Source organism: Diaporthe amygdali, assembly GCF_026229845.1.
Source record: "Diaporthe amygdali strain CAA958 chromosome Unknown NODE_19_length_847323_cov_64_739301, whole genome shotgun sequence".
Classification (NCBI taxonomy): domain Eukaryota; kingdom Fungi; phylum Ascomycota; class Sordariomycetes; order Diaporthales; family Diaporthaceae; genus Diaporthe; species Diaporthe amygdali.
The window spans coordinates 821,698-847,196 of record NW_026517039.1 but is presented as its reverse complement, the minus strand read 5'-3'; the positions used below and the strand labels follow the sequence as shown (position 1 = coordinate 847,196).

The 25,499-nt window shown below is 47.2% G+C and overlaps 3 protein-coding genes across 3 annotated transcripts; 1 reads left to right on the top strand and 2 right to left on the bottom strand.

The window, feature by feature from the left end:
- Positions 1 to 2,246: 2,246 nt before the first annotated feature.
- J7T55_010616 (uncharacterized protein) lies at positions 2,247 to 16,811 on the bottom strand (the record flags this gene model as incomplete). The annotated part of the gene is made up of 15 exons (XM_053145177.1): positions 2,247 to 2,605; positions 2,676 to 2,778; positions 2,832 to 2,984; positions 3,053 to 3,747; positions 3,818 to 4,649; positions 4,821 to 4,961; positions 5,024 to 5,038; positions 5,100 to 5,931; positions 6,347 to 6,737; positions 6,826 to 6,936; positions 7,545 to 9,673; positions 9,737 to 12,041; positions 12,177 to 15,955; positions 16,022 to 16,425; positions 16,497 to 16,811. The coding sequence occupies 15 exons, from the start codon at positions 16,809 to 16,811 to the stop codon at positions 2,247 to 2,249; spliced, it is 12,564 nt and encodes a 4,187-aa protein (XP_052992462.1).
- A 5,617-nt stretch (positions 16,812 to 22,428) lies between these two features.
- Positions 22,429 to 24,301, top strand: J7T55_010614 (uncharacterized protein; the record flags this gene model as incomplete). The annotated part of the gene is made up of 3 exons (XM_053145175.1): positions 22,429 to 22,697; positions 22,763 to 22,963; positions 23,026 to 24,301. 3 exons carry the CDS (start codon positions 22,429 to 22,431, stop codon positions 24,299 to 24,301), a joined length of 1,746 nt encoding a protein of 581 aa, XP_052992461.1.
- Positions 24,302 to 24,663: 362 nt separating this feature from the next.
- Positions 24,664 to 25,139, bottom strand: J7T55_010613 (uncharacterized protein; the record flags this gene model as incomplete). Its single annotated transcript, XM_053145174.1, has 4 exons — positions 24,664 to 24,718; positions 24,778 to 24,896; positions 24,950 to 24,994; positions 25,077 to 25,139. The coding sequence occupies 4 exons, from the start codon at positions 25,137 to 25,139 to the stop codon at positions 24,664 to 24,666; spliced, it is 282 nt and encodes a 93-aa protein (XP_052992460.1).
- Positions 25,140 to 25,499: the final 360 nt, after the last annotated feature.

The following is a 25,499-nucleotide window of genomic DNA, read 5'->3' as shown; positions in this document are numbered from 1 at the left end:
GGAATAATATTATAATTATAATAAAAATAAAATTAAAAAAAACTAATAAATTAAAAAAAAGTTTATTAAATTAGTAAAATTAATTATATATAAAAATAAAATTTATTTAAATTATAAATTATATAATTAATTATTTATATAAAAAAGGATTATTTAAATTATTAAAATTATTAAATAAGCTAAATAAGTTAAATAAATTAAAATTTAATAAATTATTAAAATTATTATAATAAGCTTATAAACCTTATAAGCTAAGTTAAAAAAATAAATTATATAAAATATATTTATTATTATATAAATAGTATTAGCTTAAAATAGCTTTTTAATAATTAATTTAAGTATTTATTTTAAATAATTATAAAGCTTTTAATTAATTATTATTATATATTATTTAGAATATTATTATTTTAAATATTTTTTTAAATATAAACTTATTTATTAAGTTTATTAATTAAAAACTAGTTATAATTATTATATAATAATAATAAAATTATTAATATAATATTTAAAGTTATAAATATTTATTTAATAAAATAAATTAATTATTAAAAAATAAATAGCTAAAACATTTTATACTTTTTTAATATTAATATTATTAAAAAGTTAATTTTAAAAAAAGGCTTATTATATTTTAAAAATAATAGTTTAAATTGCTTATTAAACAATTAAATTTATAAAAATATTAGTAATATTAATTATAAAGTATATTTAATTAAATATAAAGTTAATTTAATAGTAAAAATAATTAAAAATATATATATATATATATTAATAAAGTAAAATAAACTTATATATATTAGTAAGTATTATAATAATTATAATTTTTATATAATTATATATTAAAATAAGTAAATAAATAAATATTAATAATTATACTTAACTTTTTATTTTAATATATATAAATAAAAAATTTAAAAAAAGTAAAAAAAAATTTATTAATATTATTATTTTTATTATAGTATAATTATAATTAAAGTTATAATTATAAAATTTATTTATAAATAAAAGGTTATATAAAGCTATATTATTTTATATTAAAATAGCTTATATACTTAGTAAAGTATATATTAAATTTAAATATATACTTTATTAAATATATAAGCTACTTTAATATATTATAAACTATATAATACTTATAAATATTAAATTATAATTAATTATAATAATATATTTTTAATATTTAGTAATTAATATTTTAAGCTTAAAACTATTTTAAATACTTAAAATAAATTTAATTAATTTATATTTTTAATAATTATTAATATAATATAATTATAGCTATAAATAGTTATTTTTTTTTATCTATATAATATATACTCTATATTATAACTAGCGCTATATAATTAAAACTATAATATTAAACTTTTTACTAAAAAATTTAATATAAAAATAATATTAATTAATAAAGCTTAGCTATAACTATAGTAAAATATATAATATATTTATTATTAAAGCATTATATTAAAAATAGAAAAATATTAGTATAAAAAGGTTAATAAAAAGCTAGAGTATTATAATATTATTATATTATATTATAAATTTAGCGCTAAAAAATATACCTTTATATATAATTTTAAATTACTAGGCTAAAAGGGCATTATAAAAAGCTATCCTAGTTTTAGCTTTAAAAGAGAATAATTAATAGCTTATTTTAGTATATAAAAGAATATATAAAAAAACTTAAAATATATATTATTTAATTTAATTTATTATTTAAACTAAAAGCTTTAATTATATAAAGCTTTTTACTATTAATTATTAAAATTTTATTATAATACTAGCGCTAATTAAACTATATAATATATTATATAGTTTTATATTATTATTATATTCTAAAAAATATATAAAGCAAAGAGTTACTAGTTATTTAAAATACTAGAAAATTTAATAATAACCTATTTAAACTAATTTAATTATACCTATTAAATAGCTTAATAAAATAAAGTAAGTAAGAGTATTTCTTTAGTAAAATAAATAAAGTTAGTATAAACCTACCTACTTAGTTTAGTTAAATTAATCCAGTATAGTTAGTTAACACAATGCACACTATAGTCAAATCGGTCGAAGTTTTGAGATCCCTGGCAGCGTAACTTTGCCGATTATATCAAGCATATCGACTTTGTTTGAATCGTTTCACGTGGAGGCTGGAAGCTATGCAGGAGTTTAAAGTGAAGGCAGGATTTCCGAAATTGAGTAGTGCTTAACTCGTGCGGATGTTGTACGAAAGCGAGCCTTCTACAGAGGCCTCAATTCCAAGCTTCCACACGTTCCTTGATAGCTTTCTTGATCTTGACCACTACAAGCCACACTGGCGGCTCCTCCCTTGATGTAAATGAGGAACTAGTGAGGAAAACCCTCAAACTATAGTAAGAGATGAATGCCACTGTCGCTACAACTGTGACAATTGTCAACACAAGCTTCAATCCCCACGTCAGTGGTGTAGTCCATGTGACGACCATTGCAATGATTGCAGCAATCAATACCTCCCAGACCAACACCGGAATCCGCAGTATGACGATCCTCAAGAGGCCCAATCCTCTAGCTACTTTCTCCTGGTTGAATACGACCAGTATGAATGGCACCGAAAGTCCGGCAGAGACCCCAACTATCGTTATCTGCAGCATGAGCTATTCTGGAACCATCGATTATCAATGGCAGAAGGATTTCATTCTTACGCATATATCGCAGCACATAGTCCAAGCCCAATTGTCCATTTTCATCCACAGGAAACGCATTGATGTTGATTGCAAAGAATGCGGCCATGAATGATAACGGAAGCTGCGTCGTATGATCAGTATAGAAGTCTGCGTGAATCTTGTAGCAGCACGTACGAAGACAATTGTGATGACAGTGAAGACTACCGTAGTCTGGCTTTGCCTAGCCGTATCCTGAGCCTGCTCGGCTTCCTTTTCCAATTGCTTCCGCGCGTAGTGTGCTTCGAAAATACTGGCTTGCTTCTGTTTCAAATCAACAAGGAATTGAAGCTTGGAAGGTTGTCAGCAATACATATCAAACAGTTGTAGCACCTCAAGTGATGTATACTGGCCCTTACAAGATTACTTGTCTCTGAAGCCATCTCCTCCATTTTCTCGATCTTGACCAAATGACGCTCTAAAACTGGAAAGTCTTCTGTAAACTCTCCCTTTCTCTCAGTACTGCCTTCGATTTCCTCTATGTTGTCAGCCATTATGCTGTTCATCTTGCGTAAGAGGCCGCGTTGGTCCTTTATAACTGCTCTTAGCATCCCAATCTCGTCGCGGATGTCTTCGATCTCAATGAGTAGGCCTGTTTCCTTGGCTATATTTGGAACTTCTTGCTCTTTGGCCTTGTTCACAGATGGAATACCAGTTGCTCTGGCATGAAAGTCATGAAGGATTTGGGCCACCTCATCCCTCTGATAGCGGTTTGTCAGCGTATCCAAATCGCGATGGATCCGCTCAAGTGCTTCACTCACGACGTCTCGAATGGCTCTATCAAAGAATTCGAAGAAGTCGAGGTCTTCGGGCAGAATTGAGTCGTCGAAGATATTGGCGCAACATGACGAGAGTATTTTTGCCAATTCAAATGCCGAAGTCATTGGCTTGCGTGTGAACAGACCGAGATATCTTATGAGTGTGTGATATGGATCAAGAACATCACCATTGATATGCAGATCGCCGTCGATATGCGATAAAGACATCAGAAACTTAGGGTCGCGCTGATCCGTTGAAGAATTCCATCTACTTGGAAAACAGCTAATAACCGTATCTGGGAGTTTTGAGTGACACATCAGCAGATGAGGGGCTTTCAATTTGAAACCGTACACTTCATTACTTACCTCCGTTGAGAACCCACAACCACATCTGATCAACCATGAACAACTTGGGCTGTGAATTTGTCTTTGAAGTATACCTGAGTACAACTTGATCTTTGTCCCTATGCTTTGTCGTGTCAAGATGCGCATAGTGATATTGATCCAACGTGCGTCTTAGTTGTAGAGGACCAGGCTCCAAATTCTTGCAAAACAAGTATCCTTGTATGAGGCTTTCTTTTGGGTTCTGTGGAGGAGAAATCCGCGTTGATGTAGTCTCTCGTGCGGTGTGGAACGATCGTGTTCGGATCATATCTGCTGAAGTTCGGCCTCCAGACTCACACGTTCTTGTCTCAGAAGATTCTTGAGACCTCACAGTTGGACTCAGGGACTGCTGCCTATTTTTCGAAGGTCGTCTATCAATATGCATGATGGATTCAGACTGAAGACTACTTTGAATACTTCGTTCCAAACGAGAATTCGCGGAGGTGTAGTCACTGGTAGCATCGCCACTCAGGTTGTGTGGCTCTGCACCTACCGTTCCACTTGAGCCTACCCTTCCAGTGACTGGCCAGCCATTAGATACTGTCTGATTAGCTGCATTTCCATCGAATTGATGGACCTCGTTGAGAGCTTCTTGATGGTCAAAGCTTGGAGTCTCCCCAATCTCATCAGTCATTCGGACTCCTTCTACACTTCGTGGCGCAGCCGTGGACTGTCCAGTAAGGACAGACTCCGCTGCTCGTGAAGGCAGATCGGGACGAGAAGCAAGATGTAAGTGTCTTGCTTTGGTGACTCGCAAAATGACCTCTGACATGGCTTGGAATCCACTCTGTGTCTCGTAATTCAAGAACGGAATCTAGAGGCCTGAGTTGAGTACGGGTCAAATCGTTGCGTGAATTGGGACTTACAAATGCTGCGACGTGAGAACTTTTACTTTTGCCGAACCGGTCATCAGGATGGGCCTTAAATATAAGCACTGGCATTCCAGCATTTATTGATAACAGCACAATTCTCATGAGTCACATACCTTACTCGCTTGGCACATAGATTTCATAAATGCAAACACAGACTGATCTCGCGGGCGACACAAGCCCAGGCTGGTCATAAAGTCATCTGACAACCAGCGAGCGCCTTCGTCACTGCCAGCGAGATGTCGCTTCACGAGGGCCTGAAGAACATCACAGTGTCAGCTGCAGGATACCAAATGGTGCTATGAGGCCATTGTCATACCGTTACCCATTGCATCTGCCAGCACAATGAGGAGTAAGCAGGTGCAAAGGCTCTAACTTCTAGGCTTTGTACGTACATTATTCGCAGGTAAGTGATACCACCGAAATGCAGGTTTCAATCCATTCATTCTTTGTGGCCACGCTCTCGTCATAATAGCCTCGGGACCGTCACCGTACAAAAGGTCTTGTATGCTCGCTGACATTTGTATCCTCTGCTCGGCCCTATCCAGATAGAAGTCTACTATGGTTGCCTTGAGCCTTTTGCAGGCATCTGTTTGGCTCAAATCTTCAGGAAAGGCGAAACAACTGTCGAACCTCGGCAATGAGGCATCTCGCGGGTCTTCCGATACGACTGACGGCCCTTGTAGTAGCGACTCGGACTGCAGTATGGTCAACACCTCGTCGTTCGCCTGGGCACGTTCGAGTGCCGAGTGACCATGGGAGTCCCGCTTCCACCTATTCGCCCCATATTCAAGCAGTACCTGAATAGTAGTCTTGTGTTCACCTGTGACAGCGACATGGAGAGCAGTCAGCCCAGTGGCGGCGTTCCAAGCCTCAACGTCCGCATGATATCTTAGAAGAAATTCGACGGCATCGACGAAGCCCAAGGCAGAAGCTAAGTAAATAGGTGCGCTTCCGTCTCTGCTTCTAATTTCCAGATCAGCCCCTTTGAGCACAAGCTGCCTAACCATAGCCATATGGCCGTGCTGGATTGCGACGTGGAGTGGTGTGTTTCCTTCCATAGTCATTGCGCGAAGACTCTGCTTGTCTCGTTCCAACAAGCGCTGAGCCGCATCTTCATCTGAGGACATGACTGCTTCAAAGATCGCAGCCATAGTCTGAGGTGCTTGGTCTGAGTTGGCGGTAACATACGAGGACGACATCTTGGGCACACTAATGAGTACAGTGCTGAACAACTCACTTTTAGCACGTCATCAAGGAGGATAACTGAATCAAACCTTCTAGCCACAGGTCGTTTTCTTTTTGGAGGGGTAAATACATGCATGTGCGCCAAACATGTTGACAGAGTACCTAAGGAGGCAAAGCGTTGTTTGTACATGCTGCAGCTACCCGGGGCTCACGTGTCACAAGACCTGCAAATTGTGCTCCTCTGCAGCGAGACAGAAACGAGTGAGAATCTAAAGTCTTTCCATTGAAAGATTGGTGTATTGTAATAGTTCATTAGAGAATAACTCTGTCAAATATTTGTTTGAAAAAGAGCTCTAGCTCCGGTGGGAAGGTCTTAAGCATCGCTTGTAAGTTCCTAAATGTGTCGCCGTTGTCTATACCTTCACGCAAGTACCTCGTGACAAGGAACACCCACAAGAAAATGCCCTCTGCCTGGTCAGCGACAGTTTTTATAAGTGTTTCGCATTCCTCTGTGGTGACCGAGTGAGCCCATCTGTTCCATAAATGCCCCTTTAGCCGACTTCGGGTGAAATTCAGGATATCCTGACGAGTAAGATCTTGCATGTAGATTTTGTGCTGCTCTGACTGGCCAAATCCTATTTCGAACACATTCCGTGGTCGGCTGGCGATACATAATTTGAGGTGGGTAGAGTCCGATGGTCGAAGCAGAGTTTCAACCATATCCGAATGGTCTCCATCAAATTCGTCCAAACCGTCGACGAAGACGCAAAACCTCTCCTTTGTCGCGGAGAGCTGGGCAAAGGATTCGAGACTCTTCTGAAGTTGCTTAAGACTCCAGTCGTGACCTCGATCGTGCAGATATCAAATTTGTTCCACAGCTCTTCATATAATCCGAGTTTTTGAACTCATTGCTGAGCTCTTTCAACCTCTCACAAACCGCGCCCGCACTGTCCTGTTGCAAAAGCCGGTAAGACCCGTATGCGGTCTTGAAAATGTCGGAGGAGAACTGGACAAATTGCAGAATGCCTGCGGCCAAGCCAAAGGCTATAACGGGGTCCATGCTGCAAAGAGGTCTTCAAACTAAGTTTGGTGGGTATGCAAGGCGCATGGGGTGACATAAATAGGAGATCAAAGTAAGATCAAACGAGAGGGGCAGCCTGAAATATAAATCTCAATTTGAAGTCAGCCAAGGCACTGCCCCTCTAATGGTGGCCTGTTCTGCATGCACCTGCAAAAGAGGTCACACCAGCGAATCATTCCTCATGGAATTCATTAGGGTCAGTTGCACGGAACTGTGTCACGTATAGGCATACTCACGGGCTGTAAGTATCCAGGCAAAATGCCAGGGGAACATGTGTTGCATGACAGACACGCCCGTAAAATGAGATGAATGAAGTGTTTCCGGCACTTCTGCTGAAAGTTCCACATTTCGATTTCATTATAAAATAAATTGAACTTCATTCTATCGGAAAGCCTTGGGTTCCCGTCCGTTCGTCAGACACTATCACAAGTCTCTCGGAGAATATCGCCTCTTTAACGTCAAGACTTGATCAGACTTGGAAACTGCGGCTTGTCCGGCCCATCCATCCCCTCGATCAATTCTACCACAGCGGGATGTAGACCTTGAGCCTTTGCCCTCGTGGCCCACTCACCCATTGGCAGAATTTCGCATTTGGGAGTCGAATAATCACCCATGTGATTCGCTTCGCCCTTCCTAAGTCCCTGAATGCCATCGGTGCCGTCCGATTCAAGGTCAAGGTCCAAAACTTCGTGCATCCGGCTTAGCGGAATCACGATGTCACCCACCTCATGGACATAATTCACACCTTTCTCCAGGTCAGACCCCGACTCTAGACCAACAAGAACGCACCGCACGATCCGCTCACACACACTACGAGCATACACTAGATCCAACGCTCCCTTATTATATGTCACAGCTGGCACGGCTCTCAGCTTCCACACATATCGCAGCAGGCCATTCAACCAGTCCATTTTCGCTCGATCTCCTTCATTGTCCTTGCCAAGCCGCAGAATCGCGCTGGGACGATGAATCCAGACAGGGAGCCCCGTATCGGCATTCATGCGCTCTAGCATGCGCTCACACACCCACTTGCTTGTCGTGTACCCCTCACTCTCTCGTCCTGGTGTGCCAGAGGCTCGTTGAGGCCGTAGTTCATGCTCCCCAGAGAAGAAACCAACGCCCACGGTGGATACATAGTGCAGCGGAACTCGGCGTGTAAGACACAGCCGCGCGAGCTCTGCCGTAGATTTGACGTTGGTATCACGCAGCGCTGCGTAGGGCTTCAAGTGCGACGTGTCGGCACCAACATGGATCACCGCATCCACGGTTGCGAATATGGACACTGAATCGGAAAGTGACAAGCCGAGACGGGGGGCGCTGAGATCTCCGGAATAGAACTTGACCCGCGTGTCTGCATGAGGGGCCGGCAGACGTCGTATGCCAATACAGATGACGTTAACAACTGTTGGGAGACTGCTGAGCACGTAGTTCAATAAATGTGATCCCAGGAGCCCAGTCACTCCCGTGAGAACAAGAGTTCGTGGTCGAGCTGATGGGGAGGGAGTCCAGCCGGGATTAGATCGGAGCTGGCGGTCTATATCGGGGTCGACGGCTGGAGGAAGCGTTTCGGCCTCCCAGTCGACTTGGGCTTCGGCTGTTTCCCTTGGCAATTGACAATGTAATGGTGAATCATGGCTGCTGACGCTTTCTGAAGGTGTTGCCACATCACTTGATGAGTCGCTTTTCTCAGTCACCTCTCCTCCGTCGACGGAGGTAGTCGATATCTGCGCAGTCAGATCCGATTCTAGACCTTCTACCGCTAGCTGAACGAGACTTTTCATGGTGTTGTTGCTCATTATGCGCAGCACAGGGATGCTGACACCAACCATTCTTAGGAACCAGCTTCGGATGTCAACCGAGACGAGGGAATCAAGTCCGATCTCGTTGCTGCGCAACTCCATCAATTCGGTGTCCGATGTCCCCGTGATCTGTAACTCCTGACGAAGCTGGGCCGCGAACGCCTCCGAAATCACCCGCTCGCAGTCCATGAGGCTTTGACAGGATTTCAGTCGCTCTTTGAAGGCGACGGGACTATTGTTATTGGCACTTGGCTCGGTTCTACAGGATTCCAAGCTCTTGTTCCCGTCCCGAAGCAAAGTCAGGTGGGCGAACTTCGGATCCGAGAACCAGAGAGGCGGTGATGCCGTGTCATGCTCAACGTCCATCAGCCCTGTAGAAAGCTCAGCCACTCCGCCGTATCCAGGCCGACCTGCTTCTATAGCTTCGGCGATGAGCTGGTGAAAGTCCTCCTCAGACAAGTGCATCATGTTCCCACGAGTTACAGTGAGGTCCAATACGCGCCTATAGTTCGTTGACCGTTGGATGTACCCTGCTCCAATGATTGCGCCGATGTTTACTGCGCAGGCAGCAAGGCCACGCTTTCTTCGCGAGGCTGCGAGGGCACACTGGAAGGCGTTGGCGGCGGCATAGTTTGCTTGGCCCTGGTTACCTATGGTGAAGTTGGTCGAGGAGAAGAGGACAAAGAAGTCTAAAGGAGGGTTGGCTGCCGAGAAGATTTTATCCAGGTTGAGACTTCCGATCACTTTTGGTTTCACTACCTCCTCAAGCTGCGTGAATTCCATGTTACGGATGAATGTATCGCGCAGCACCATGGCACCGTTGAACACCCCAGCGATAGGTGGATGTGCGGCACAAATTTGCGCGTGGGCAGCGGTGAGGGCTGGGTAGCTAGTGATATCACTACAAGATTTTCATTAGCCCTTGTTGGTATATCAGAGGTGAGCCAGAGCGTTGTCTTCTTACCAAGGAATGATTGTTATATGCACTCCATCATGTAGGTGCGACTCCATCCAGGCCTTGTCGATATTTGGTTTCCGGCTTGTAAGAACGAGATGCCTCGCCCCAGTACTAATCATCCAGTCACAGAGCGAAATACCTAGGTCACCGGATAGTCCGACCACCCAATATGTCATGTCGTGCTTGAACATGGTTCCATAAGCGTCCAATCTTCTGACGCGTACAGGTAGTAGAGTTTGAGCCGTGAAATCAAGAATGGTGAGACCATTTTTTGCGTGAGTTGGGTCAGCATCTTGCTTTGAGGTGACCAGATCTTCCAGTCTCATGACCACAGGTGGATTTTGACAGCTTTGACTGCACCGCTGTGTCATCTGGAACGCTTCTTGAAGATCTTGCACTATAAGTGCATGAGCAGTGAAAAGACCAGGGGAACCTTCCCAGGAATAGAGAGTGTCCACTGTTTCTAGTCGACACCAGGCTGGAACACTAGCTTTGATCGACTCCCAGCTGTCTGACAAGGCGTTACATGGCGTCAGGTTGATGAAGCACGAAATCCTGTCCCTATAAGGAAGTAATTTGGACAGGTCAACTTGGCTCACGAATCGTGGAAGGCTGATCCAATTTCTTCTGGACAGTCCATGATCCATGCTTTCATCCACAGTGAAGACCGTCAGCACATTCTTGGCCATTGCCTGAGAAGAGATTGCTGCAGCCAAGCTTTCAGTGGCATTATGTACCACCACAGCTTGACCGGGAAGAACTGATTTCAAAATGAACAGAGTCGTGAGATGATCGGCTAGAAATGAAAGTGTCTTCGAGTCTGTGCGAATATTCGGGGGGAGTAACAAGGCGGCGGCGGTAGGTACGCTGACCAGAGAAGCCAGAAAGGGAAGCAGAAGTAAATATGTCGACCCCGTATTTGTTTCTAGCCCCACAGCGAGGAACATGTGCCCGAGTGGTGTTCTGATACCAGGAACAACTGCGTAAGTGACGCGCAAACTGAGCAAGGAGCCTCCGAGATCCGCCGTCTCCTTGACGGGCCGAACAATCTCCGACCTCACTCTTTCAAGTGCAATATCTCCGGATGCATCTCGACATATTGCAACAGGATTATCTTTGATGTCAACATCTTGCGTGATGAGACGTCTTCCGGAGTTATACCTGTCGTTTAGAGCACGAAGAGGTATCAGTCGAGCGACCCGATTTCGTCCAGTCGCCTCCACTACGATCTCAGGCTCCACCACCCACATTGCTTTTTGGTCCTTATCAGCCATTGTAGGGATCATCAAAAGACGCAAAAATGTCTCGGCGATCGTACGCGCGACTCCATCTGTGTTAGGATCTGCAACATCCAGATGCTGCAGATTTAAGCCTGGCGTTTCGTGTACGGCGGTGCGACCAAAGCCGACAATCATGTTACCATATGGATCACCGGACCTTCGTCCTGACGTGACCCAAAGCATTGTCTTTTCTTGCGAGAATATCCGCCGAATAGATGAAAAGTCTACTTCAGTCATGTCTTCGAATATAGGCTTGTCAAGATCGACCAAGCTCAGAATGGCCATTGTTGGAGATTGACTCGTCGTGATATCATCATAGTCAACGCTCGCAAGAGTTTGATGAACCTCGATTTCCACAGAAAGTGATTCCAGTAGCTTTCTGATTTCTGCAATGAGTCGCGAAACATGAGGCGTTTTACCGCCGAATAGGACCAATCTTTTTGACGCGAGCTCGGGCTTTGGAGTCGAGTCCAAAAGGGGGGAGCGGAGAAACCGAATTTGATCATCTACAGCCTGTGAAGCAAACAGACAAACACCAAGGACGTCTTCCCACTCATCGGGAGCCTTCGTGTCGATCCCCGAGAACCCATTCTCGCGCAATAACCGATCCCAGTCCGCGGCTGATGCATGGGGTGATAGCACACGGCCATCATCACGCCCAAGCCACCAACCAGGTAGCGGACCAAAGATAAAACTGGATACTGGAGTGGTTTGCACGCTGCCTTCGCCGACAACAAGGAACCCCCCGGGTCGCAGGAGCTTGCGGGCATTAGCCAGGGTGCGAGACAATGATGCTGTGGCATGCAGGACAAAAGACGCGACAATGAGATCATACGCCCCCTCTCGAAAGCCCTGTGAACAAGGGTCACTCTCTATATCCAGTGTCTTGAAGGTAAGGCGGTCAGAAAATGCGGAAAGCGCATTAGCAGCAGCGCCAAAAAAGCCTGCTGAGACGTCGGTGAAGGTGTAGCTCTGAAAGCGATCACCCAGACTGTTCAGTATGGGCTTCGTTGTTCCACCAGTTCCGGCACCTACAAGCTGACGCGTTAGTCTATGGTCAACCAACGGTGAGGTGGTCGAGATGTGTCCTAGCAAAGCGTCTCTGACAAGCATCGTAGAAGGGCATAGAGACGAATTAGACACAGACAGAAGCGGATTGAACTAACCAATTTCCAAGATATTCAGTTGCGGATATCTGATCGCAATTTGCTCCACGATTCTCGTCTGCCAATGCCCGGAGGGTTCAGACGAGAAGCTGTGCTTATAATAGTCGTCTAGTACACCTGACTCTCGGAAGACTTCTAACATAGTAGTTTCGCCACGGAACACACGAGGCATCGTTTGGCCTACGAGATGCATCACATCGACATCAGGAAGTCCACCGCACACCTGCGTTGCCTTGTGAATATCTTCAATTGTGTCTTCTGGCCAATCCGCTGGAAGTGAGGACAGAACATGCTGCGCATATTCTAGAAAGTAAGCAGTTGCACCGCTCTCAGGAGGCAATCGAAGTGCAGATTTGCTTGGCACTTCCGCGTCAAATTGTCGATAGTAGAAGACTGCTAGGCGTTTGAGGGCAGCGAGTTGGTCTTTCTCCTTCTGGGACATAGCGATCGAACGGTCGGCCAATGCCGCGGCAAGACCATCAGGTACCATGTCCACCCATTGCGTTTCGAGGAAGACTTTGCGATCTTCACCTTCATTCGCCGATCCTCCCAAGGGCACGAGCTGTACATTTCGTACTTGGACAGCAGCGTGAGGGCTGGAGCTGGTAAACACATCGATGTCGCCCTCGAAGCCACCCTGCGGCTGCGAAAGTGATGGCAACGGCCGACCATTCTTGCTAGGGCGAACGACCACTGCATCGACCAAGGCCAACTCTTGACAGTTGATGTCTGTTTTGTGATGGATGACATCTGAATTATGACTCAGGCCGTGACAGAGTGCTGGATTGACGCGGATGCACTCAATACGCAACGGTAGATGCAAAGTGCGCAGCTGATGATCTTCTGGATAGCTATAGGCCAAAAGAAGGGATTGGAATGCCGAATCTAAATATGCTGGATGCAGTAGCATTTTGACTTTGCTCCCATCACCGGGATCATACGCAACGTTGGTCTTTTCCCCACTGCAAAGGTCGACCACGCATGATGCTTGGCCGTGTTTCCGCTTCAAATCAGTCAATGATCGAAAAACGCCCTCATACTCATACCCTAGATTGGCCAGAGACGTGTAAAAGCGGTCTTTCTCCACAGGCACCAGATGCGGCGATAGAGGCTGGCGCATGGGCAGCAACTGAGGGTCCAAGTTCTCTCCAATGCGAACTTCGATTTCGGCACTTGCCGCCAGCGTCAGCTCATCATCGTGTCCTATAGCGGCCGAATAGGAGAATCGTGCCTTCACACGATCGTTGTTGAGAGTTGCTCTGACATTGTCAAGCTCAATTAGAACTTCGATGCCTTCGCCAGTATTAGAAGTCAGAATAAGTGCTTGATGGATCACCAAGTTGTGTATCTCAATAAGAGAGACTTCACTTTGCAGTGATTGACTCGTGTTGGAGGAGGCCTTGGGCAGATCTTTTGCCGCCTCGACGGCAGTGGCTATGTATCCGGCTGCCGGGAAGACCGTCTGTCCCTGGACGCGATGACCATTCAGCTGAAGTATATCTTCATCGTCATCCTCCTTCTCTGCTCGTAGGAGATTGCGCCAGATAAGATGGTGTCTGCTGCTATCTGGGCCCTTGTGGCCAAGCAAAGGATGATAGACGTCTTTGCGAAGACGCATGCGCCGCGAGACCCGGGATTCAGCCCAGTATTTAGTGGAGTGATTCCAGGGGTAGGTTGGGAGGCCCTTGATCAATTTAAGAGACTGCTTCCGGTAGTTGCTGCCACATTCTCCATCAGCAGCCATGGCATTTTCGTAAGCCTCAAGATTAGGAACCTTCATATCGTCTCGTTGGAGGTGCTGCCACAGGAATCCAAGGGTGCCGGATAGGGCCGTTACTGAATTTATGCCACGTATAAGGGTAGAGTGGTAAGGTATTGTCTTTCCAAGGGCCTCCTGGATAGTCTGGCATGCTGGGCCTTGAAGAGCCGGATGAGGGCCGATTTCTAGTGCCATGCTGAAGCCCCGGCCGCCCGTCGAGTGGAGCGCTGTTGTCAGAGCCTGCGCGAAGAGAACTGGTCGCGTCATGTTCTCTGCCCAGTATTCCCCATTCAGCCCGTTGCATGCATCCATATCCATGACGCAGTCGTAAACACTGGAGTACCACTCGCATTTATGTGACGACTGTGCGGGCTTGATGGGTTGAACACCATTCCGTCTTAGCGCCTCGAGGTAAGGCATATAGCATGGGTCCATATGCCGCGAATGATACGCAGTGTCTACTCGAAGCTGACGATGGAACTTTTCCTCATCGTCCAAGAGCTCCTGCAGGTCCTTTATAGCATCCTCGTCGCCCGAAATAGTGACACTTGAAGATGAATTGCATGCGGCCACAGACAGCCGCCCGGCATATAAATCGTCATTGCATAGTTCTTTAGCATCATCCATCGATGTCCCAACTGCGATCATGGCGCCATGAATATGGGCACCGTTAGGGCTCCTTGCTCGGCCCACATAGACACCGCGGAAGTACGCGATGAGTATAGCATCGCGAGCTGACATCAATCCAGCAGCGTAAGCAGCGCCAATTTCTCCAGAGGAATGGCCAACCACGGCATTAAAATGAATACCAGCTTCAGCCAAAAGTTCCACCAGCATGACTTGAATGGCAGTACATAGAGGCTGCGCAATAGCCGCTTCACCAACACGGGTCGAAGTTCCTCTGGCAAGAATCTCGTCCATGAGGGACCAAGATGGGCGATCCGCTGGCGACAAGGAAGCCAGATGCGATTCCAATTCCTGTATAATACGCCGGGCTATAAAGGAATTTTCAATCAGCTCCGCTCCGAGTCGAGCAAATTGAGCTCCTTGGCCTGTGAAAACACCAAGGATTGTGTCTGATGTACTGTTGCTCTGGCCGCGTACACCGATCGGCCCGTCGCTTTTCTGAAGTATGGAGGAAAGTTGATCTTTCAGATCTGTTACTGAGGTCGCAGCAACGTAAACTCGATGACTGAGGAGTGTTCGCCTTTTGCGCAAGGTCCAAGCTAGGTCGTGGGCATCGAGCAATGGTGTCTGGTTGAGAAACGTAGTGTAATTCTGCAGGGTGGCACGCAACGAGTATTCGGAGCTGGCTGAGAATACGAACGGTGTGAATAAAGGCCCTTCATGGTCCACGGGGCTGGCACCAGAGTCGCGGAAGCTTTCCAGAATGGCGTGAGCATTGGCTCCACCAAAGCCAAAACTATTCACACTTGCCCTTTTGCACAAACCAGACCTAGTGTTGGATTGAGGCCATGGCTTGGCGGCGCCATGGACAATCTCCAAATTTTCGCAAAAAGGAGAGACGCTCTTGCTGAGGTGGCTGAGGTGTAGATTCGGGGGAATCAATCCATGCTGTATGGCCAGTGATGCTTTGAGAATACCAGCCAAGCCAGCGGTACCCTCGGTATGGCCAAGTACTGTCTTGACAGACCCAACAAACAGCGACGGGCGATTCTCGGATATTTGTGTGTGGGGCAGTCTATCGTTCGCAGTGTTGGCTTCCATGAAAAACGCCCGTTGGATTGCTTGGGCCTCGACAGGATCTCCTGCGGGAGTGCCTGTTCCATGTGCTTCGAAGTATTGCGGACGATCCTCGATCTTAGAAATGTCGAGACCGGCCTTCGAATAGGTGCTACGGATTAGTGTTTGCTGAGCTTCTGCGCTTGGGATAGTGATACCAGGGGTTGCGCCGTCTTGATTGATTCCCGTTTCTCTTATAATACATTCCACATGATCGCCATCAGCTATAGCAGCGCTCAGTGGCTTCAGCACGATTGCTGCGACACCATCACCGCGTCTGAAAGCGAGCATGAGTGAGCTTCATTTCACTAACTTGACTCCTCAATGGTGGTGGAGTACTCACGCGTAGCCATTAGCGTCTTGGTCCCACATTCTACTGATGCCATCAGGCGAAAGCATTTTGAGCTTGCTCTCGATGATGAAATTCTCGGGTCCAAGGATCAAATTTGATCCACACGCAACAGCGACGTGGGTGTCACCTGTCCGTAGGGCTTGCACCGCCATGTGTAAGGCCACCAAGCTCGAAGAGCATGCCGTATCAATCGTCACTGAAGGTCCGTGCCAGTCGAAGAAATGTGATATGCGATTTGACAATATGCTTCTCGCTGTGCCCGTCGCGAAATAAGTTGGAGTGGCTTGAAGATCCCTGAGCAACATTGCTTCGTAGTCACCACTCATGACTCCAACGAATACAGCAGTGTCGCTGCCTTTCATTTCCTGAATAGTAAGACCAGCAGACTCAAGTCCCTGTCAGATCGTGAATGGTGAGCACAAATTCCAGATAACAAAAATTAAGATGACGGAAGGAGCATTGTCACCTCATAGACTGTCTCAAGTAGCCATCTTTGCTGTGGGTCCACCGCCTTAGCCTCCACTGGCTTCAGGCCGAAGAATTCTGCGTCAAACGCACTGAGATCTTCGTCCATTAAATATCCATGGCGAACATTAGTATGACCAGGTTGGCTATGTCGTTCGTGATAGAAACCACTGGCGCTGAAACGGTCGTCTGGGATCTCACGTCGAACATCGTGCGGCTCTTTCAGGAGTGCCCACAGTTCCGACGGCGTTGAAACATTGGCAAAGTGGCAGGCACTGCCAATGATAGCAATGGGCTCAGTGGCCGGCGTTACCATGGTTCGATTTAGTGCCAGACTGTGAGGAGATATTGCAAATAATGGGTATCCCGAAAGTTCAGCAACGTCTGAAGCATTTGTTGAGCTTCTGGCTCTTGAAATGCTGCTACTATGCTGACCGAGCAGTCATTTGGCCGGTCTCTGAAATGCAGACTCTTTGGAGAAGAAAGAAGGGGGGGGGGGTTGGAATAATAAGAAGAATAGCAAGGGAAAGGAAAACTGATTCGGCAGAACGAGTCACTCCACTACAAAACGACTTACCAGAATGGACAACATCGACTAGAAGCATGGCTGTGCTCCAGCCAGCCGTTCGTAACGTAGGGTGGAGTTATTCCATAAGCCAACAGTTCGTTCAACTATCCACTGTAATCTTACAGCCATCGAACAGTAGTCTAGCTATTCAAGGGGCAAGCTAACTATCAGTTGCTGCCAACGTGAGAGGCCCGCGGAGGGGCAGTGTTTTATGGTGCGAGCCCTCGCGGTGACGCACTATGCAGATTCGGAGTTCGAAAAAGACATTTCCTCCTGGAGTCGCTCTAGGTCTGTGCAATATCTAATCACTACTGCGTAATCCTCTTCGCGGCCAAAAACGAGCCTTAGCTGAGATAAAGAAATCAAGCACTCCATTCAAGATTAGAACATCTCAAGTACCTAGGTACTTAGTTTGCAAGACGAATCGCATAAGGAATGGGGTCTCAACAGCCTCCATTCGGTACTAGTCTCCATTGCTAGAGTCACCGCCCATGAAGTTGCATGGAAAGGATCACAGTCCCACAGTCCCATAGTTCTTATCTCCGTTGGGATTTACATGAGCGTACGTTGCGCAACATAGATCTCATGTTCGACACAATTGGGGTTGCTCGTAGCCCCAACAAGGTTATTCGCGTAAACGAACCATATTTGGTACTCCTATGAGTCAATCGCATACATGCTGTAGCCGTACCACAGTGAATGTGGCCTGTGTTCATGGATGATCTATTGAAAAAGGACGATCGTGCTCCAGCAGCACTTGTCATTCGGAAAAAAAGAGTGGAGATTGATGCCATGTAGAGCGGAAATGCAGAAAAGTCCCTGCTCATGTGCGGCGTGGAGACCGAGCTGAAAACTGTGTGAAATATGATGGGCGTGCATGTATACAGTATTAACTTGTTCCGTGCTAAAACAATGAACGGACCCCAAGTACTGCTGTGCCGCAATGGGCTGACTGCCCCACCCAGAATATCACCAACTGCATATCAGCTCCGTTTCCTATTGGTACAAGAATGTACTGTGGGTATATATGCAATCCTCCGTCAGCCCTTCACTGGGATATTCTCACGACAAGCTTTCTGCCCCGTACGTCACCCGCCATCAGTGTCTGCAGTCCCGATATCACGTCCCGGGCCCATGGACAGCTGTTCCCTTCCTCATTTGAGCAGACTTGTTGGATCGGGTGGGCCTGAAGAGAACCCTTGTCCAAAAGGGCTTGCAGCTCTCCTGCCCATGCTTGCCCCAACTCAAAGGCTGCCTGGTTGACTCCACGGGTGTAGGTGGATTCCGGCCCACCAAGATCCACCGCCCGTCCCAATATCTCATAGCCCATGACCTCCTTCACCTGGACCACGCGGCGGGTGCGCCATGCGGATTGAAACTGCTCTAGGCAAGCATAGCGACCCCCTGTACGCGTGATTGCACCGAAGCAGAACGCGGCCGAGTCGACATCAGTGATGCAATCCAGGGCGTGCCGCAGGGGTGGACCGTCCGCTGTCAGGCTGCGAACAGTCTCAAGGCAGTCCTTCATGTTACCTCCAGTATAACGGACCGTGCTGGCTGCGCCGTATTGCTTAGCCAGCGCTGCAGACTCAGCAGATTGGGTCACAGCAATCGGGGAGTATCCAGACCTAGAAGAAGCATAGGACAAATCAGCATGCAATGCTAGATAAAACTACTCCGAGCATAAAAGCTGGGACAGGGATTAGGCCGAGGCGGAACGTACAGTCGCAAAATTTGAATGGCCATGGTACCGGTAGCTGTGCCGCCACCATAGACCAGGACGGGCCTTTTCTCTCCTGCCGGCATCGAGGGGCGGCCCGGAAGCGCCAGAGCGTCGCTGCCTGACATCGCGAGACCAACAGTCGACCAGCCCACTCCTCCGAGGGCCGCCCCCTGTAGGTCACTCCACTGATCAGGCACCTTCAGCAAAAGACGCGAGTCGACCACGACGTACTCGGCGAAAGATCCCATGCGATGGTGGTTGTTGTTGGCATCCACTGCTGCATACGGGAATACCGTGCCGCATACCCTGGTACCTCGCCGGTGTACATGAGGACTGTCCTCGACATCACCCCCACTCTCCACAATCCCACAGAAGTCGCACCCCACCCCGTGCCCTGGCATGGGGTAATGGGCTAGCATCTTGTGATCATTGGGATTCAGAGCCACCATGAGAACGCGGACGAGGATGTGGTATGGCGATGGCAAAGGTGGAAGAGCATCGGTATTGGACGTCGTAAGGGACAGGAAACCGGCGCGATCCGCCTCCTGTGACTGAATAAGAGCTGTTTGCTTCTGCGCCATGTCGAAATATTCAACGGAGTCTGTGGTATTGGCTTCTGACACGAGTGACGAGCGATGTTGTTTAAGTCGAACCAACGCACTTTTATGTTCGCACCGATGCGCTCCAAACCCAGAACCAATGCGACATAACAATATCTCGTCGATGGCTTCATGCGGGTGAGATGACTGAAGTGGGGTCTTCACTCTGTTGGTTGTTCGATGCAGATAGGCGTGGTTCCTCCAACAGTGTTAAGTGGAGATGCAACGCGTTGGTTGTGTGATGTATGCTGGCGCAATTGCGTTCATTAGCACAGTCTGTCAACTCCAACGCAAAGGAGGATCTCGGTATATCCGAGCTAGTTGACTGACTAAGTGCTCGTGGCAGTGATTAGTATTCAGCGAGCGAAATCTGGAAAAGAACTACAACCTTGGCACGCTCACATGCCTATTGCACACCTTGGTAGCCTGGACGAGACGAGTTTTGTGACTATAGCAGAGGATGCAATATAATTGACTAGTATTCAATGATAATCCAGAGCCGGAAAATAAGGCCACTCGGTTCTAGAATCTGTTCCCCTGCTTGCACATACATGCTTGGCCCGCGAGCGTCGTTCCTCTCTAGTTGATTACGAAAAATGGCTTGGTCGCCACTAGAGATACTTTCTCACTTGCTCTTCGCTCCAATCCCAGAAACTCTGTGCGGTTCCATTGCCCCCCTCGGCACTTGGCTTCGTCGCCGCTGTCCAGTCTTTCCGAATCGCGCCAAAGCGCCCAAAGGGATACACGAGGCTTCCCGCCTTTTCAAGAGTAACCTCGGGGGACAAGCCTGCCCACAGCTCAGTGTACGCGCCGTTGACAACCGGGTAATTCATTGGACCTGTCAAGGCTCTGAAAATAGCACTTTGTTGTCGGAAAAGGTCTGATTTGAGATTTCCAGGGTTGACACCTAGTCCAATAATACCATCACTTTTATAGCGTCTGGACATCTCAAAACCGTAGATCCAATCACCCGCCTTGCTGGCTCCATAGCGATACTTGGCATCTTTGTTGACGTGGAAGTCCAGGTTGTCCATGTCAACAATAGTGTTCTTGTTGCTAAAGATATCGGCTGCAAAAGAAGTCAAGAAGACAACGCGGACTGTGCCGGGTGGCGTCGCCTTGTCTTGTGCTGTGGCGATCAAAGTGGGAGTCAGGAGTTTTGTGAAGAGGAATGGTCCCAAGCAGTTGACACCGAAGTGCATTTCATGACCTTGCGGTGTTCGATCCACCTTGTTCTCAGGCCCCATGTACCCAGCATTGTTGAATAGTACATGAAGTTTCGACTCAGCGGACGTGAAGCGCTCTGCCGAGGCTTTGATAGTGCTGAGGTCTGCAAGATCGAGGACGAGAGGCACTAATGCGCCTGAGGATTCCGGTACAGAGGCTTGAATGTCCTGTATTGCCTTACTAGCCTTCTCCTCAGTGCGTGCTGTCACGTAGACTTTGCCATTCCTTGAGTAGAGCATGCGTGATAACTCTTTCCCAAGACCAGTGTTGGCGCCGGTGACAAGGTAGACCTGAAATAGAAAACTGGTAAGTAGAATACCCCGGGACAGTCACAGTGTCCAATGTGAAATGAGGAACTGTTGTTGGCTAACCTTCCCACTGAGGTCTGGGACATCCTTCTCCGTGAAGGTTGGCTTGGGGGGAAACGACGTTGTCCAAATACTTGAAAGTGAGGGAGCCATTGTTCCTTCCGGGTGATTCGAAATTACGAATCACTGTGAGTGCCCTTTGATCAATGAATGGACGAGATGGTCATTCGAGCCGGAGAAATCTGGGAGAAGACACGGCATTCAAATGTTACAACAGGTGGGTTGCAAGAGACTGATGAAGGTTGGGGATCCAGGTGCATGGAACAAAGTCCAGAGGGTCTCAATCGCGATGCAATGTGAATTACAAGGATGCCAAAGAACCCTCCATCCTCCGCGACCAGAAAGTCGGGATGTAAAAGGGGCAGGGGGTCCTGAGCAGTAGTTGCAGGCTTGAAAGCAGTCACTGTACGAGTTGCTCGACATGGCGCATCGTACATGACCGCAGACTTGGAGCCCCTTGCCAGCTGAAAAGAAAAGGTACTCTGTGCGCACAGTGTAAACGGCATACATACTGAACAACGCAGCAATAGTAACATTGAATGCGGGGAATCACTGGCAACAATAAGACAAATATTGCTCATGTGCATCTGGATGTTGCTGCATACAGTACGCAAGTGTCCCACAGGTAAAGAGGACCGGAATTACTGGGATATGGTGCCAACAATTACGTGGAAGGGCGCCGGGTCGGGAAAGACCCATTTCTGTGTGGAGTGTTGTACTACGGTAAATTTATCCTGCGTCCGTTTATGGTTGAAGTTCGAAAATTGAGCCGCAAACTCGCAGTGACCACGTACCACCTCAGACACGTTTCCACCGCATGTGGGGGCCGCAACAGGGTACTATGGGCGCTTAAATAAATGGACACGCCAGGCGTGAATGTATCAAGATACCGAACAGCCTCATGTGCTCCACATCTGAATCCTACTCGTAGAAGTGGAACTGATATCCACTTTATAGGTTGAAGGTTAGGCATGTTCATTGGAATCTCCCTTGGACGTGAGAATTTAGCTTTCCACCAATGCAAGTGGGAACTGACACATCGTGATATGCGGACGGGGAAGATGGGACGATGATTGTCATGGCACTTCCATGCCTGCGGATTTTACTCCAGTCGCTTGGTCCCGACAATGTGGAACCATGACCGTAAGGAACAAACGGGTACACATCAAAGGCACAGCACAAGGTGGTCCGCTTCCTTGTTAGTCTTCAACTCGTTCTTTATGTTGCCATGCCGTGGGCTGTCTACCGGTACACCGAGCATCATCTCACAGGGTGCGCTGGATTGTGAGGGAATGTTGGGATCTGGCGGCCCCTCCGTACAAGACTGCGTGATAGTCACCCACCTGGGCAGGACATATAAGTATTTAATAAGAGCAACCCGTACATTGCTCGCAGATTCCTCCAGTATTTTCACATTTGGCCTACGTTTCTCTCTGAAACCCTTTGTCATGGGGTGCCATTCAGTCAAATCCCTCTTGGCCTTTGGTGTGCTGTTTGTGGCCGTCAGGGCAGGGGCAACGAACAGGTCTTGCATGAGCATTCCTGGTGACCCCAATTGGCCAATAGATTCACTATGGGAAAACCTCAATCAGACTGTTTCTGGCCGATTGATTGCAACTGTACCTATTGCAAGTGTCTGCCACACCTCCCCGTATCACGTCTTCGACGAGACGGCTTGTGCAGCTTTGCAGACAGAATGGGACTTGGCCGAGACTCAGTAAGCTCTACCTTCTCAGCACAAAACATTAACCATTTCCCCTGACATGGCTCTCTTTTATGTAGTGTTTTGCACCCGGCAGACATCATGAACGCGGCCTTTCAGAACCAATCATGCGACCCCTTTACGCCCGCCACCGAGCCTTGTGAGCTTGGAAATTATGCAAGCTACTCTATCAACGTCACCGGAGTGGATGATGTCGTTGCGGGAATAAATTTTGCTAAGGAGAACAATGTCCGCCTAGTGATAAAAAACACAGGGCATGAGTGAGTATCCCCTTCACTGGACAATGGATCATTACTAGAATTAAGCTTACTCTCTATCGTAGTTTCATGGGAAAATCAACCGGTAAAGGTTCGCTATCGCTATGGACCCATTACCTGAACGAGTCTGTGATAATTCCCGAATTCATCAGCGACTACTACACCGGACCTGCTGTCAAAGTAGGTGCTGGAGTCATCGCCGGGTTCCTATACAAGACTGTTGCTGAAGCCGGTTACCGTGTTGTCGGCGGGACTTGCGCCAGTACAGGCATTGCGGGTGGGTATACAGCTGGTGGCGGTCACTCGCTCATTAATGGGCTGTACGGTATGGCAGCCGATAACGTGCTTGAGTGGGAGATCGTGACAGCAGAAGGACTGCACATCACTGCAACCCCTAATAACGAGTATTCCGACTTGTACTGGGCGGCAAGCGGTGGCGGCGGTGGCGTTTGGGGAGTCGTCATCTCAATGACCACCAGGATTTTCCCGGATGCTGCGGTTGGCGGTGCCTCTTTGACGTATAATGCCTCAAATGTGGACGCAGACACGTTCTGGAAAGCTATTGAGGAATGGTACGCGTATCTGCCCTCATACACAGACGGACTTAATGGCGGAAATACGGTGGAGTTTGAGGTGACTGGCACTGCTTTCGCTGCTATCAGTTTCACCATCCCTGGTGGCAGCACCAGCGATATCGACACATTGCTTGCTCCCTATCTGGCGCAATTGAAAACACTGGGCATTGAGTACTCATACTCCTCCCACACCTCCACGAGCTATTACGCGCATTACGACAGGGATCTTGGGCCACTTCCTTATGGACCGTGGCCTGGGGACATCCTCTTCAGCAACCGCCTGTTCCCTCGCTCCGTGTCTGAAAACGCCACGACCAATTCGGCTTTAGTTGAGACTATCAGAAACATGACGACATACCAGGACGGATATTTCTGGCTTGGTTGCATGGCTGTTCATGTCAACAGCAGCACGGGTCACCCAGACAATGCAGTACTGCCCGCATTTCGCGACGTCCTTGGAATTTGCACTGTTATAGGCTATTGGAATTGGACTGGGCCAATGGCTGACATGTGGGAGCGGAAGGCTTACCTTGTCGACGAGATAGTCCCAGCTTTTGAAGCTGTGACGCCAGGCTCGGGATCTTACCTCAATGAGGTTGATTCTTGGTACAAGGGTAACTGGAAACAAGAGTTTTATGGATCCAATTATGACCGACTTCTCCAAGTCAAGAACAAGTACGATCCTGACCATCTATTCTATGCCTATACAGGCGTCGGAAGCGATTATTGGTCTCCAGATGACAGCGGCAGGCTGTGCAAAACCTGAGCTAGGAACAACAACATAATACCTAGGAGGCTACTTCCTTCAATTGGACCATTGAATTATGTAGATCATTTAGAATTCATCCTGCAAATACAATAAGTTCAATCGCACGAAAAGCCAAAACTCGAACTTGCTACATATCGCGTGCGTTACGTGTCTCTTCGTACTCATTGGAAGAATGGCTTGCTGTGAAGAAGATCGCCCACCCCCCCCCCCCCAAATAATCGGCCACAGGATTCGCTGAGAGCAAACTGTTTTCGGCTTGGGCAGCAGAATTTCGTAGTCTAGAGATCGACTTTGAGACCCATTTTCCACGCTTGTGATTCAATATGTTCCACTTCTCCGTTAGCCAATAGAAATTACTCTCAGTCAACACCATAGTTCGTGACCGACAGATTCCATTCCAATCCGTACACCGATCTTGTCAGGGAAGTTAGCCGCCTCGTCACACTCGGCCTTACTGGGGCTGTAAGACTGACGTGCCGGTGCTTATGGAGAAAGAAAGACCCACCACCACGCCGTTGGCAGATTTGTACCAAAGGATTTCAATGTTCCACTCGCGAGGCTTGTTGACTGCTTTCAGCGGTGGCTGTTGGCGCTAGTGAGCGGGACAGCAGTGGAGCGATTTCTCGCTTCTAGCTGCCAACATACCCGTCGCGTCGCTGCGTCTTGGTTAGAAGCCTCGCCGATATCGTTCTGCGAGTATGAAAGTGTTATTTCCAGGAATCTCCATTCGCTGTACCATCCTTCATTTGTGCGAAGATCTGCATGCGAAAACTTCACTGTGCAGGAATTCTGGACTCCGCCTGGCACCGCCTGCCACACCGTTATCAACGGCCATGGACTGTTTCCGAAAATATGTTGCTGCACGGCTTCTCCACTCATGTATTTAAAGAATTTTTGCCTGATGCTTACGAAGGAGTCGTCTCGTTTAGGCTATCTGCTCATGAAGATCTCATGATCTCTTGAAGGATGGCTTTCCCTGGACTGAGGGCCCGCACCACCAACAAATGTATACCCACCACTTAGGCAACCAGTCTCTGAGGCCGAGGACACGTCCCAAGACCTATACATTCTGATCAGGAACGTCCCGAGTCCAAGTTCTCTCCCGTGTTCTCCGCTTTGCTTGGCCTTGGTACTTTCTCTGGCGCACACTGCAACTTCCACGGCAGCTTGAAACGACAATCAGTCCGCACGAATC